Raw genomic sequence first — 13324 nt, 5'->3', positions numbered from 1 at the left:
CCAACTCGCCAGATGACCTGGTATGGACCATGCCATTTGGCCAAAAGTTTAATTTCCAAATTGGGGACTAGTACTAGATCCCTGGGCTAATAAACCCTCTCGAGCACCTTTACTGTAGAGTCAGACCTGGGTTTGCTGGGCTCACAGTAGATTTTCTTGAGCAAATTGTCTCTTGAGACCCAGCCATTCCCACATCCTCATGACATCATGTAGTACATTTTGGGAGTGGGATAGCTATTCTTTCCAAGCTTCTCTAAGGATAACTAGAATTCCCCGGGACTGTCAGTCATACAATAATTCAAAGGACAAAAACCCCCTTGATGTAGTGTATAAAGTGTCACAAGCAACGAGCAGGTTGACAGAAGCTTGTCCCCACAGGAGCCAAATATCCTCATGTACGCAGATAACCTGCGCCGAATCTTCATATCAGAGAACTCTGGGTCACACAGGGTTTCCAAGACTAAAGACTTGGAAAACCCTGGGTCCATTAAGCCCAATGCTGTTTGCCTGCCAAGTTGTACTGCGACTATGTATGCTTGTCAATTGCTTGATCAGAGCTGCCACAAAGTTCTACGATTCTAGAGCCCATGAGGTCACATTCCATCAGGGGACACGAATGAGTGATAGGTCCTGGCTTTCCGCAACAAACACAATCAATGTGATTGCCAGGAAAGCCTGCATTACCAGATTTTGATTGCAACTCTGAGTAGTCCTCTCCTGGAGATGTGGTCAACATGCCTTGTTGCAACAATTTGGGTTGCCTTGTGGAATCCATTAGCTGGCCTCCACTTGCTCCTGAAGTCTGCTGGGGGCTCCACACTGCCTTTCTCATCTTAGGGCTGTGTCTGTGGGCCATCTGGCCTGGAGTGATTAGTTTTACTGGGCCAACCTTTAGCCAGATAATCTGCAGTGATCTGGATAGCAACTGCTATTGAGCTGGAGTTTTGCCAGTGAACTCAGGTCTGAATTGCAGTTGGCAGAACTGTCAGTTATTGCTCAACAACTGCTGAGTCTATAATGTCTAGTGCAATGCAGGTCTCTGGACGGAGCCACTGGATAGCCCAATCCCTCAGGCACTGGGCCATAATGTGGGATCATGATGCAAGAGAAACGGGTTCTGTCCAGAATCAGTGTTGATATGTCTTTTGGGATACACCCATCTGATGACAGTCATTATGGTGTCATAGTCTTTAGCTGCCTCATTGTCAAGGACCTGGCAGGTGGACTGGTCTTCCCCAGACAACAAAGGCAAAAGCCAAGCACCCCAGAACTCTTAGCCCATTGGGCTACCCACTCAAATATGACCAGGTACGCCTTTGGGTCATCATCTGGCCCCAACTTGGCAAGGTCAGGCCAGGCCTTAGTGATACTGCTCCAGACAGGGCTAGGCTGGCTATCCGCTGGAAAACTGATTCCTGAAACTCTCTGTTGCTGTTGTTGCTATAGTTGATGTTGCTCAAGACTGCCCATTGGGCTTCTTGTTGCCCCTCCAGGAACAGCCACTGAGCCTCAGCATGCACTTGCTGTTGTCAAGTAAAAAGCCTTAACAAATCTTCCATTGTCCCCTTTGAGGACCATCACTGCTTCTGGTTTCATGCATTATAATGTGCACTCACCACAAAAATACCCCTCCATGTCAGGATGCAGAATTTCAGGGACTCTTCCTCTCTGGCACATGCCCTGAGTCCTGGTTCCGCATTGGTCTGCTGCGTCTGTGTCCTAGCCCTCTGGTCAGGCCAGCTCTCAGTCCAGACCCCTTCCAGGGTTAACAGAAAGGAATTAAATCTCAACTCAGAATAGCCATCTGGGCATTAAAGTTCTTAATATAATCACTAGTCTCTTACAGAAATCCAAGGCCAGTGTTGTCAAGGTTAGGCCCCTGACTGAGCCAGTTATTGGGTTTACAGCAGGGAAAGACTTCCTTCCCAAAGAAAGACAGCCCTTTTTATCTGGCCCACAGAGCTCCAATTGGCCTCCGCCTGCCCCCGGCCTTTCTAAGTGCCAGAAGACCAACTTCCGCTGGTTCTGCCTGTAGCAGATTATGGGAAGCCTCTCTAGGTATCTCTATAGGTCTGAACTTGCTGTTTTCCCCTCCAGTAGGACACCTTCTTAGAGCACAGTGTGCAAAGATGGAGGGCCCTCCAGCAGTGGTTGGCAAATGCTTGGTATATCCTGTCACAAGGGAGCTACTGAGGACACAGATGATTGGCAGAGCATGAGAGAGAGACTTCCCTCTGACAGAACAATTCAGGAGAGATCTTTAGGTTTCACCCTCTTTAATCCTCTCCTACTAGTTTTCCACTGGAAGTGTGCAATAAAGTCCAATGTATGTAATATATGTAACTAGTTTTCTGCTTAACAAGATTACTTGTGTCTTAGTCATAGGTGCTGGAACTGGGGGTGCTCCTGCACCCCCTGGCTTGAAGTGGTTTCCATTATATACAGGGTTTACAGTTTGGTTTAATGGCTCTCAGCACCCTCACTATAAAAATTGTTCCAGCACCCCTTGTCTCAGTGGTAGATGGTGACCTTCATTTTAGTCAATATTTTCCTGTAAATTCAATAGTCTTGATGATGTTATTAAATGTCTCAAAGCTGCACAGTAAGGCAGATATCACGATATTTTTAGCAAACAATAACATGATCCACAGAAAATACATGGAAGGGTAAGTACATCCAGGAAATACATTACATTTTTAAAAACAAGAGTCACATGGTTACAGGGCAAGGGAATGGTGGGGTAGTGAGGTAAAGTCATTGCTAATACCCACTATAACCTTACTTAAATAATTATATATAAAGATATGTATAAATGTATGACTCACTTTATCTGCTCTGTAATTTTTCATCTTAATTTTTAAAATACGAATGGACTTGATTTGCCTAAGTAAGCAAATAAATCATCTCCTTCAATAACATGATAGTCGATTATTTTGGGAATTCCTAGATTAGGGGAGGGGCAACCATACAAAGTTCTCAAAATTGCAGATCGAGAGAGATGGTGTCACATGATATAACTGGCAAAAGTTTCAAAGTTACAGGTGAGAGGTATATGGTACTTCACTGGAATACATATATTGAAACGGTCTTGATACTGTGTCAAAAGATTTAGCAAAGGTTTTAAAGCTACATGGTGAGCTACGTGGTCACCTTATGCTTATTTTTTGCCAAGGTCTTCACACTTGCATCAGTGCATGCTGTGTCCTGTGTAAAATTATGCTGCACCATCTTGTGAATAATGGATGTCTCCACATACTCCACTTAGGTATTCTATTCCATGTATCAAAACATCTTAGTTACATGTAATATGGTGCGTGGTCTCAATACTCTATACTGTGGTGTACGCATCATGTTTAGCAGTGGTTTCAGTGCCCAGCCATGAGCCAGGCTATGTCATGTTTGTTGTTGAACTGGATGGCCCCCAGCAAGGCGTGCTGCCCTGTGTTTGATTACAGTATTAATGCCAGAGATAGAAAAAGTTTGCTGGGCCATAAGTAACAGTGGTACCTACATACCGCAAAGTTGATTACTGTGCTGTGAATAGTGGTAACCTCAACACTCCCTACCCCAGGGATAGACTTGTGACTCTGCTATAGAGGCTTGTGACTCTCCCCAGGGGCATTCTGCACCATGAATAGCAGTGGTCTTGACAACCTGGGGAAAGACATCCTATATGATAAATAGCAGTGCTCTTGACACAACTTGGATAGGCATCCTGTGCCATGAATAGGGACATCTGTGCATTAACATAAGAATGACCGTACTGCATCAGACCAATGGTCCATCTAGCCAAAGACCCTGTCTCCTGACAGTAGCCAATGCCAGATGCTTCAGAGGGAATGAACAGAACAGGCAATCAACAAGTGATCCATCCCATCATCCACTCTCAGCTTCTGGCAATCAGAGGCTAGGGACACCCCTGACCATCTTGGCTAATAACCATTGATGGACCTATTCTCCATGAACTTATCTAGTTCTTTTTGAACCCGTAAATAGTTTTGGCCTTCCTAACATCCCCTGGCAACAAGTTCCACAGGTGGACTGTGCATTATGTGAAGAAGTAATTTGTTTGTTTTAAACCTGCTGTTAATTTCATTGGGTGACCCCTAGTTTGTGTTATGTGAAAGAGTAAATAACACTTACTTTCTCCACATCAGTCACGATTTTATAGACCTCTATCATATCCACTCTTAGTCATCTCTTTTTCCAAGCTGCAAGTCCCAGTCTTTTTAATCTCTCCTCATACAAAAGCTGTTCCATACACGTAGTAATGTAGCCCTTCTCTGTACCTTTTCCAATTCTAATACAGCGGACCCTTGCTTGAGCGCACATCGCTATAGTGCGGATTCACATGTAGTGCAAGCGCGGTGATGAACCCCAAATTTAAATTGGGATCCATGGTAATGCGGTCCCCGCGTTAACGCTGTACTGCGCATGGATCCCAAACCCCAAGTTCTAGCGAGGGTCCAGTGTATTTCTTTTATGAGATGGGGTGACCAGAACTGTACACAATATTCAAGGTATGGGCATACCATGGATTTACACAGTGGCATTCTGATATTTTCTGTCTCGTTATCTATCCCTTTCCTAATGGTTCCTAACATTGTTAGCTTTTTTGACGGCTGTTGCACATTGAGCAGATGTTTTCAGAGAACTATTCACAATGACTCCCAGATCTTTCTTGAGTGGTAACAGATAAATTAGCTCTAATCATTTTGTATGTACAGTTGGGATTATGTTTTCCAATGTGCATGACTTTGCATTTATCAACATTGAATTTCATATGCCATTTTTTTGCCCAGTCACCTAGTTTTGTGAGATCCTTTTGTAACTCTTCGCAGTCTGCTTTGGACTTAACTATCTTGAGTAATTTTGTATCTTCTGCAAACTTTGCCACTTCACTGATTACCCATTTTTCCAGGTCATTTCTGAATATGTTGAATAGTACTGGACCCAGGACAGATCCCTGGGGGACACCGCTATTTACCTCTCTGCATTCTGAAAACTGACCAATTATTCCTACTCTTTATTTTCTGTCTTTTAATCAGTTACAGATCTATCAGAGAACATTCCCTCTTATCTCGTGACTACTTACTTTGTTTAAGAGCCTTTGCTGAGGGACCTAGTCAAAAAGGCTTTCTGAAAGTCCAAGTACACTATATCCCCTGGATCATCCTTGTCCACATGCTTGTCGACCCTCTCAGAGAATCCTAATAGATCAGTGAGGCATGATTTCTCTTTACAAAAGCTGTGTTGACTCCTCCCCAACAGATTGTGTTTGTCTGTGTGTCTGATAATGCTGTTCTTTACTACAGTTTCAACCAGTTTGGCTGGTACTGACATTAGGCTTATTGGCCTGTAATTGCCAGGATAGTTTCTGGAGCCTTTTTTAACAATTGGTGTCACGTTAGCTATCCTCCAGTTATCGAGAACAGAAGCTGATTTAAATGATAGGCTATGTGCCACAGTTAGTAGTTCTACAATTTCATATTTGAACTCTTGAGTGAGCACCATCTGGTCCTGGTGATTTATTGTTTAATTTATTGTGAATTGTGAACGGTGGCATTTTCGACAGCCCCTGTGTGTGTTCTGCACTGTGAATACTGGTGCTGTCACCACTAAAGGAGAGTCCTGACCCTGGAATAGTGGCTTTCTTGACATACCTTGGGAGGCGGGGGAGGAGGGCATTCTACAACCTGAATAGTAAAAAGAAAAGGAGTACTTGTGGCACCTTAGAGACTAACCAATTTATTTGAGCATGAGCTTCCGTGAGCTACAGCTCACTTCATCAGATGTTTACCGTGGAAACTGCAGCAGACTTTATATACACACAGAGAATATGAAACAATACCTCCTCCCACCCCACTGTCCTGCTGGTAATAGCTTATCTAAAGTGATCAACAGGTGGGCCATTTCCAGCACAAATCCAGGCCCACCTGTTGATCACTTTAGATAAGCTATTACCAGCAGGACAGTGGGGTGGGAGGAGGTATTGTTTCATATTCTCTGTGTGTATATAAAGTCTGCTGCAGTTTCCACGGTAAACATCTGATGAAGTGAGCTGTAGCTCACGAAAGCTCATGCTCAAATAAATTGGTTAGTCTCTAAGGTGCCACAAGTACTCCTTTTCTTTTTGCGAATACAGACTAACACGGCTGTTCCTCTGAAACCTGAATAGTGGCACTGTTACCTCAATAGTTACCCTGTCCCCTCAATGGGGCATCCTAAGCCATGAATAGTGGTGCTCTCAACATCTCCAGGAGGGATGTCCTGCACAGGTTCTAGGAATGGGTCACTCTGGGTGCCAACTTCAAGCTGGCACTGTACTGCTCAAATTTTTTCCATTTCTATTAATTGGCTTGCCTTTCCCCCATCCTCTGCTGATTGGCTGGCGGTGGGTTTGTTTCTTTTGTGACTTGGTCACTACCATTTTCCACGCTGCCTGGCAAAAAAGCTAGGGCCACTCCTGATCCTGCACTCTGAACAGTGGTGCTCTTGACACCTTCCAGAGTGCCATTGTGTGTCACAAAGAGTGCATGTCTGGACACCCACTGGAGGAGTGTCCTTCGTGGGGTGCCACAGATGTGCCCCTGCGCCAGAGCATCCTGCACTGTGAATAGCAGCGCAATGGCAGCTCCCAGGGATGGCACATCCTGCACGGTGACTAGCAGTGCCATGGACCTGCCTCTGGGACGGGGAGTCCTGCACGGTGACTAGTGGCACCAGGGATGTGCCCCTGGGATGGGGCGTCCTGCACGGTGACTAGTGGCGTCTTGTGCACCGCTCAATGCATTTAGCACTTGGCTGGGGTGGGGGGGATCGTCCCTGCTGCCCCTCCCCCCTGCACTCCCCAGGCTGGTAGTCGGCAAGGAGATGCTGAAATACCTGGCCATGGACTTGGCTCTGCCTCTTCATATAGACATGCGGTTGGTCCGCGGCCAGCGAGTAGATGTTGCCGATGAGGGGCAGCCCCCGGGGCCCCGGCGGGAAACCGGGCGGCCGCCTCTGCTTGAGCAGCTGCCTCACCAGCAGCGAGAGGAGGAGGAGCAGGAGCGCGGCAGTGCCCACCGCCGCGAGCACCTGACCCCGGGACCACATTCCCCCTCTCCGCCGCTGCCCTCCGCCAGCGCCCGACTCCCCTTCCCCCGCCCCTTCACACAGCCACGTGGCCTCTGCCTTCCCTCGACCGCCCTGATTGGCCGGCGGCCGGGCGAGTCAAGAGACTCCAAATGTGATTGGCGGAGTCAGTCCGGCGGTCGGCTCTTTCCCGGACTCTCCTCCCCCCTCTCAAGTTCTCAGGTGGGGCCGTTGGGATTTCGGCCGTTGGAGGGGACGGTTGCGGCTCCTCAGCGAGTGGCCATTACTCCTCCCTCCCCTCCCCAGTGCCCACTCCGCGTGTAACCCCGTTCTGCCCGGTTTCACTCAGCCAGCGGCGAACCGAGGCAGGCTGGTTACATAACTGACCCTCCTGCAGCTGGCAGCAGAAATATGTGCTGGAGAGTTGCCCCCCTCTCTTCCCCATGCCAGCTGTGAACCCGTACTTCACCCAAGGGCCCCAACCTCCAGTCTCGCAGTAGCATGACTGGTTTCAGAGTAGCAGCCGTGTTAGTCTGTATTCGCAAAAAGAAAAGGAGGACTTGGGGCACCTTAGAGACTAACCAGTGAGCTGTAGCTCAGGAAAGCTTATGCTCAAATAAGTTGGTTAGTCTCTAAGGTGCCACAAGTCCTCCTTTTCTAGTAGCATGACTGGGGAGATTAGTTGACAAGGCCCTTATGGGTTGTTTCAACAAGGGCTCTCACCTGTGCTTGCAATAAAGGTCGCTGCGGGTTACAAACAGGCCTGTGGTGCAACATGTGCAGCTTCCTCAGAGAAAGTCCCAGATGGGCACGAATTAGTGACCAGCCCCCCCATCCCCTGCAAATGGTAGTGAGGAGCATACAGAAATAAAGCACCTCACTAGGAAGAGAGGGTGGGAGGGAGGCAGCTTGAAAGCGGCAGGCAAGCTGTCCGGGTTTGGTTCCTAACTGCTTTGGGGAGCTTTTTGGGCCATCTGTTTCTTACTAAGTTGTATGAGCAGGCTAAGATGCAGTGCTTTAGGAATATGCTTCCCCTAGACGGAAAGAATCTTCTGCTGAAGTCAAATGGCATGCCAACCTTCAGCACCAGACAGTAACTCCATAAAGGGGGCCCTGGGAAGACCTTCTGAGCAGAAGTTTTCAAACCAGGCTATGTGGAAACATTTCAGAAGTAATTAAGTGAGTTAGGAGATTAAATCCTATTGAATTTCAAGAAGACCTAGGCTCCTAAATCACATCGGAGCTTTAGAATAGTCTACCATATGTGATTGTTTTATTGGTTTGGAGGGAAGGGTATGCCAAGTGATTGACTTTTCCATCTAAAAATCAAAAAGATGACTGTTCTGAGTAAAATGTTATGAACATGTTTGAGGCAGGAAGCCATTTATTATTTAAGTCATTAATTAACAAAGGGATCTTTAACTTTGGAAAATTTTTCAATTTTATTTTGCTACAGTCCAAGCGTGCTCCTGTGAGAGACAAAATGCAAACTGTTTGAATTGCTGTCCTGTGGCACCAAATTATATTATACCTGCCCATGATTGAGGGGTTTGAATATATTTCCAATGAAAGGTGATTAAATTGGGAGGGGGAAGTGAGAGAAAAGGAGATCAAAAACAGGTGTATTCCAAGGATGAGGTTGACTGACAATAAACTCAAGGTTTTAGTTTTTTACACTAGCTTTTTATTTTAAATCTGGATGGGAGGTTATAAAAAAAGCATACACAGACAGGCCAAAACATTGTACCATTCCTGTTCTACTTTCCCCTCCATAACTATCCTCTCTTCTGGCCGCTCCACCATTGTGTCTTTGAAATGTGAATTGCAAATCAAAATTTAATAAAAGCACTCCATTTTACATTCTTTAGCAAAGACATTACAGTGACTGAAGTGTTTGGGAGAAACTGGGAGTGTCCCAAACACTGGTTAGACTGTATTCAGCAGCACTTTCTTTGAGAGAGCTAAGCAGATTGTTGCTTAGGGTTGTGCCATCTACTCCCAACATTGCACGATAATTTCAGTTTGTCAGCTTTGATCCTCTGTGCTGATAATAGCTTTTGCAGGATACAAGGTGAGAAAGGTATTAAAAAGATGTAATCTTTTTTCAGTAAGTAATCATACAGTGATATGATATGGCCATATGATCATCTCGGAAATTTATAATCAGTAGAGCATATGTACAAATTTGAAGAGCATAACCAGTATGCTGTTTTAAGGCCTAGGTGACTCCTTCCAATAAATGATTTACTAGGGTAGTAAAGGATCAAAGAAATTACTCACCGTGTATTCCAGAAACCCTTACCTTATTGTAGCTCTAGGCTGTCTGCAAAGACTCCAGTCTTAATTGCGTTACATTTTCAAAAAAGTCAACAACGCTGCTTGTGCTGCTCAATAACACTGAATTCAGCTGGCAGAGCTTTCCAGGGATTTCACATATTTTCCACTTTTTATCAGCCAAACTATTTGCAATATGCAGAAGGGTTATTTTAAATTCATTTTCGTAGGGTAGCAGGAAGAGGCAAGTATTAAAGTGGAGGCAAGAAGTAAATATGAAATCAAAATTCCACAAACTGAAATAAAAATATGGTAAAGAACTATACACATAGATCTTGTTTTCACTAGGGAAAAGAGATACGTTCATAACTCTAGTTACTTGTTTTGAGTTAATTAACATGAACAAAAATCCTGTTGAAAACAAGTTAGTTTGTCGTTTTCATATGAGTTAGCAGGACAAGGTAAACCCTAGGATCTCCCATAGTCTTTACTTTGTCTTAAAAAGAAAAGGAGTACTTGTGGCACCTTAGAGACTAACCAATTTATTTGAGCATAAGCTTTCGTGAGCTACAGCTCACTTCATCGGATTCATACTGTGGAAAGTGTAGAAGATCTTTTTATATACACACAAAGCATGAACAAATACCTCCTCCCACCCCACTCTCCTGCTGGTAATAGCTTATCTAAAGTGATCACTCTCCTTACAATGTGTATGATAATCAAGGTGGGCCATTTCCAGCACAAATCCAGGGTTTAACAAGAACGTTGGGGGAAGGGGGTAGGAAAAAACAAGGGGAAATAGGTTACCTTGCATAATGACTTAGCCACTCCCAGTCTCTATTCAAGCCTAAGTTAATTGTATCCAATTTGCAAATGAATTCCAATTCAACAGTTTCTTGCTGGAGTCTGGATTTGAAGTTTTTTTGTTGTAATATAGCAACTTTCATGTCTGTAATCGTGTGACCAGAGAGATTGAAGTGTTCTCCGACTGGTTTATGAATGTTATAATTCTTGACATCTGATTTGTGTCCATTTATTCTTTTCGTAGAGACTGTCCAGTTTGACCAATGTACATGGCAGAGGGGCATTGCTGGCACATGATGGCATATATCACATTGGTGGATGTGCAGGTGAACGAGCCTCTGATAGTGTGGCTGATCTTATTAGGCCCTGTGATGGTGTCCCCTGAATAGATATGTGGGCACAGTTGGCAACAGGCTTTGTTGCAAGGATAGGTTCCTGGGTTAGTGGTTCTGTTGTGAGGTATGTGGTTGCTGGTGAGTTTTTGCTTCAGGTTGGGGGGCTGTCTGTAGGCAAGGACTGGCCTGTCTCCCAAGATTTGTGAGAGTGTTGGGTCATCCTTCAGGATAGGTTGTAGATCCTTAATAATGCGTTGGAGGGGTTTTAGTTGGGGGCTGAAGGTGACGGCTAGTGGCGTTCTGTTATTTTCTTTGTTAGGCCTGTCCTGTAGTAGGTGACTTCTGGGAACTCTTCTGGCTCTATCAATCTGTTTCTTCACTTCCGCAGGTGGGGATTGTAGTTGTAAGAATGCTTGATAGAGATCTTGTAGGTGTTTGTCTCTGTCTGAGGGGTTGGAGCAAATGCGGTTGTATCGCAGAGCTTGGCTGTAGACGATGGATCGTGTGGTGTGGTCAGGGTGAAAGCTGGAGGCATGTAGGTAGGAATAGTGGTCAGTAGGTTTCCGGTATAGGGTGGTGTTTATGTGACTATCGTTTATGAGCACTGTAGTGTCCAGGAAGTGGATCTCTTGTGTGGACTGGACCAGGCTGAGGTTGATGGTGGGATGGGAATTGTTGAAATCATGGTGGAATTCCTCAAGGGCTTCTTTTTCATGGGTCCAGATGATGTAGATGTCATCAATATAGCGCAAGTAGAGTAGGGGTGTTAGGGGACGAGAGCTGAGGAAGCGTTTCCACAGTATGCATCCGATGAAGTGAGCTGTAGCTCACGAAAGCTTATGCTCAAATAAGTTAGTTAGTCTCTAAGGTGCCACAAGTACTCCTTTTCTTTTTGCGAATACAGACTAACACGGCTGTTACTTTGTCTTACTAACTCATGTGAAAACTACAAACTGCCTTGTCTTTCATTGCTTAAGTATCTTCTGCAGCTATCCCAAAATTGAATTCAGGCCATTTCCCTACATGGGAATTCCAGAGTAGTTTGTACTGAACCTCCATGCACAGAGATGGAATTTCTTTTATTAACTTGAATCTTTGGGTGGACAAAAATAAACATTAAGTATATAGTGCCAGTGCTCACAAGTACTTTCCTGAATTTTCTCTACAATATTTGGTGATTTCCCAGTTCTCACCACACAAATAAGTTGGAAAAGTTATAACAGGTTAGAGTTTTCTCCCTGAAACTCCAGGATTGTTTCCCGAATGATATATACTAGTGCTCTTGTCTAGTCCATTCATACCATAATTTATAAATAGCATACTCTACAAGAAAACATTTTTATATCCTAGAAAAATAATGTTAGAAAAAATTTTCCTCATTCCTTTTCCTTTGAAAGAGAGAGATCTGTAGAAACTGTGCATGAGATACACATGCTAATTACTCAGCAAAATGAAATATGAGAAACTCATTTAATAAATCTGCTGGCAAACACAAGATTTTATCTATGGGAGTTAAATAACACTTTCTTAACACACCCATAAAAACACAATAATTACCAGTTTCTAAATTACAGTCTCTGGCTAGCTAAACCTGCAAGAGCTATGGTACTTTGTAGATATGTTAAACAGGAAAAAGTAGTATCTCATACTTTCTCTTGCCAGCTTGTTATTCAGAAGCTGAAAATTTGCACTTTCTCAGCCACAGTATTGCCAACCCTAAATGTTAAAAAAATCATGCATCAGGCCCCCAAAATTATGAGATTGGCTTAAAAATTAATTGAGATTTTTTTTAAAATACTCAATTTTGGGATCTTTTTGTTTGCTTTTGAGCCTTCAGGGTACACTTGGATTACATTTTGAAGCTTTCCTCTTCAACCATGAGAGTTAGAAATTTACTTTAAAAAATGAGATTTTCAAGGAGTCACTTGTTTCCACCAGAGGGGGTTTAAGTAAAACAGCAAATATCACAAGAGTTGCAATTAAATCATGAGAGTTTCCAACACTCCAATCAAATGAGTACAATACTTACTAATACTTTTGTTCCAGATGTGTAGCCCTCACCTTGACTTACTCTTTATCAGAAATACTGTACAAGGAAAGAGATCTTCTATGGAAGCTTGATGGAAAAGACTAGACTAGGTTTTTAGCCCTGCATTGTCTCCTTTGCAACACTCTGGCAACACAATTGAGATGAAAAGCAGTCTTAAAAAGCCAACTGGGGCTGGCTAACTGCTCCCAGTCCACCCAGTGTAGAGGGCATATCAGAGCAGGTAAGGATGTAAGTGGGTGTGGTCTGAGCATCTTGTGCTCTTGTGATCCTGGGTCAATTGAATGGCTCCTATTGGGCTATCAGTACCAAATCAGCTCCTGCTGATTGCTGGGAGTGGGAAGGCAGAAGGGTTGTGTAGCCTCTTCCTTCTTCAGCTGAGCATACCTTGGCTGAAACTGAAGACCTAGTCTGTAGTTTCTCCACCTGACTTTTGCTGACATTCCATTAGTGTATAGGGCACAATCATGTGACTCTCACTCGTGCAAGCAATCAAGTCCTCTGTGTGTGTGTGTGTGTGTGCGTGCATGCATATACATAACAAGATTAATTGTCCATTCTGATCTAACTTTTCAAATAGAAATGGAGAAGGATATTCACCCCCTATCTCAAATGCAGAATGTGTAAAATTAAAGATATCTACTGAATTTAAATTAAGGTAAAGATTCTGGACCAGATTTTCTCTCATCAATCTGTCCCCTTTATGCTGCTCCAGAGGTGTAAAGGGGCCATATACTAGCCATATTTGGTGAGCTGAGCATTTGCCTTGTTGGGTGAGCCCTCAGCT

At 44.2% G+C, this 13324-nt stretch overlaps 1 protein-coding gene across 6 annotated transcripts in view; it reads right to left on the bottom strand.

Moving 5' to 3' along the window:
- The window catches only part of CYP2R1 (cytochrome P450 family 2 subfamily R member 1), a 48278-nt gene extending 41146 nt beyond the window's left edge, over positions 1-7132 (bottom strand). For 2 of the 6 annotated variants that reach the window (XR_007357164.2, XM_048853514.2), the window contains exon 1: positions 6886-7132. Coding sequence is in view for 1 of the 6 variants with exons in the window: in XM_048853514.2 (XP_048709471.2) it covers positions 6886-7098 (213 nt within the window). In the remaining 5 variants the exon portion in view is untranslated. Of the gene's footprint in view, positions 1-1616; positions 1703-6885 lie in introns of those variants that run through there. The other 4 variants (XM_048853516.2, XM_048853515.2, XM_048853517.2 and 1 more) reach the window with 4 other exon arrangements.
- Between the last annotated feature and the right edge of the window lie 6192 nt (positions 7133-13324).

Source organism: Caretta caretta, chromosome 6 (assembly GCF_965140235.1).
Source record: "Caretta caretta isolate rCarCar2 chromosome 6, rCarCar1.hap1, whole genome shotgun sequence".
Taxonomy (NCBI): domain Eukaryota; kingdom Metazoa; phylum Chordata; order Testudines; family Cheloniidae; genus Caretta; species Caretta caretta.
The sequence above is the reverse complement of the archived record's forward strand: the minus strand, read 5'-3'. Positions and strand labels throughout refer to the sequence as shown.